Here is a 1,603-nt window from a genome sequence, read left to right as displayed (position 1 = left end):
ATGACCTCTGTGGATTTAAAAGTAGGAATGTTCTTTCTATTCCCGATGGTTATTGGAATACTGGGGAATTTCTCACTTCTGTGTCATTATATGTCCCTTTATTTCAGCGGATGCAGGCTGAGACCCCTGGATTTGATTCTCAGGCACCTGACTCTAGCCAACTCCTTGGTCATTCTCTCCAGAGGAATCCCAGAGACCATGGCAGCTATAGGCTTAAAACATTTCACCAGTAGTTATGGGTGCAAAGTTCTTTTATATGTTCACAGAGTAGCCAGGGGTGTGTCCATTGCTACCACCAGCCTCTCGAGTGTCTTCCAGGTTATCATAATCAACCCTAGGAACTCCAGTTGGGCCATGATTAAAACAAAAGCCACAAGGTACATTGGATCCTCTAATATCCTATGCTGGGTCTTCCACATGCTGGTGAATATCACTTTTCCTATTTATATGACTGACAAACAGACCAGTGAAAACATCACACAGAACAAATATTCAGCATATTGTCGTGCTCCACTTCATGACAACGTCATAGGCTCAGTATATGCAGCACTGACATCTTCCCATGATGTTTTGTGTTTGGGACTTATGACCTGGGCCAGCGGCTCCATGGTTTTCATCCTGTACAGGCACAAGCAGCGGGTCCAACACATACATGGGATCCATTTCTCCCCTAGATCCTCCCCTGAGGCCAGAGCTACCCAAAGCATCCTTGTCTTGGTGAGTACCTTTGTATTATTTTACGCCCTTTCTTCTATCATTTATATTTACTTAGCTGTTTTTGGTTATTCCAATGGGTGGCTGGTGAACATCGCTGCACTAATCACTGCAGGTTTTCCAACGATTAGCCCCTTTGTTCTCATGTGTCGTGAGCCCGGCTCATCCAGGCTCTGCTTTGCCTGCCGTGGAAGAAACATGTAAGTTCCTCATTTCATCAGAAAAATACAAGTTGTCGAGCCTGCGCCGTGGCTCAATAGGCTAATCCTCCACCTTGCGGCGCCGGCACACCGGGTTCTAGTCCCGGTTGGGGTGCCGGATTCTGTCCCGGTTGCCCCTCTTCCAGGCCAGCTCTCTGCTATGGCCAGGGAGTGCAGTGGAGGATGGCCCAGGTGCTTGGGCCCTGCACCCCATGGGAGACCAGGAAAAGCACCTGGCTCCTGGCTCCTGCCAGGATCAGCGCGGTGCGCCGGCTGCAGCGGCGGCCATTGGAGGGTGAAGCAGCGGCAAAGGAAGACCTTTCTCTCTCTGTCTCTCTCTCTCACTGTCCACTCTGCCTGTCAAAAAAAAAAAAAAAAAAAAAAAAAAAAAAGAAAAATACAAGTTGTCTATCTTGCATCATGTTCAGCTATTGATGACTCAGATTGTCGCTCCCCCTCTTGGTGGAGGAATGACACAGGACCCTGCGCTGTTCTTTTGTCTGCTCGGCCCTCCCCGGGTTTGCTGCTGGTTCCTCCCGGGTTGGCTACCGACCCTTCCACCTCCGTGGAAGGGCGGTTCCCCCTGCCACTTTCCCCACTTCCGTGGGGGAGCACAACACCGCTGGCCAGCTCTCTCGGGGGCTGCTCAGGTGTTCCTCTTAGATGTTCCCTGTGCGTGTTGTCTCTCT

General features: G+C 50.3%; 1 protein-coding gene across 1 annotated transcript; it reads left to right on the top strand.

The window, feature by feature from the left end:
• On the top strand, positions 1-918 carry ORYCUNV1R1637 (vomeronasal 1 receptor oryCunV1R1637). Its single transcript, NM_001167349.1, has one exon. The coding sequence runs from the start codon at positions 1-3 to the stop codon at positions 916-918; it is 918 nt and encodes a 305-aa protein (NP_001160821.1).
• Positions 919-1,603: the final 685 nt, after the last annotated feature.

This window comes from Oryctolagus cuniculus, chromosome 18 (assembly GCF_964237555.1).
Source record: "Oryctolagus cuniculus chromosome 18, mOryCun1.1, whole genome shotgun sequence".
Taxonomy (NCBI): Eukaryota; Metazoa; Chordata; class Mammalia; order Lagomorpha; family Leporidae; genus Oryctolagus; species Oryctolagus cuniculus.
Note: the sequence above shows the minus strand (reverse complement) of the source record. Positions and strands in the feature narration are given on the sequence as shown.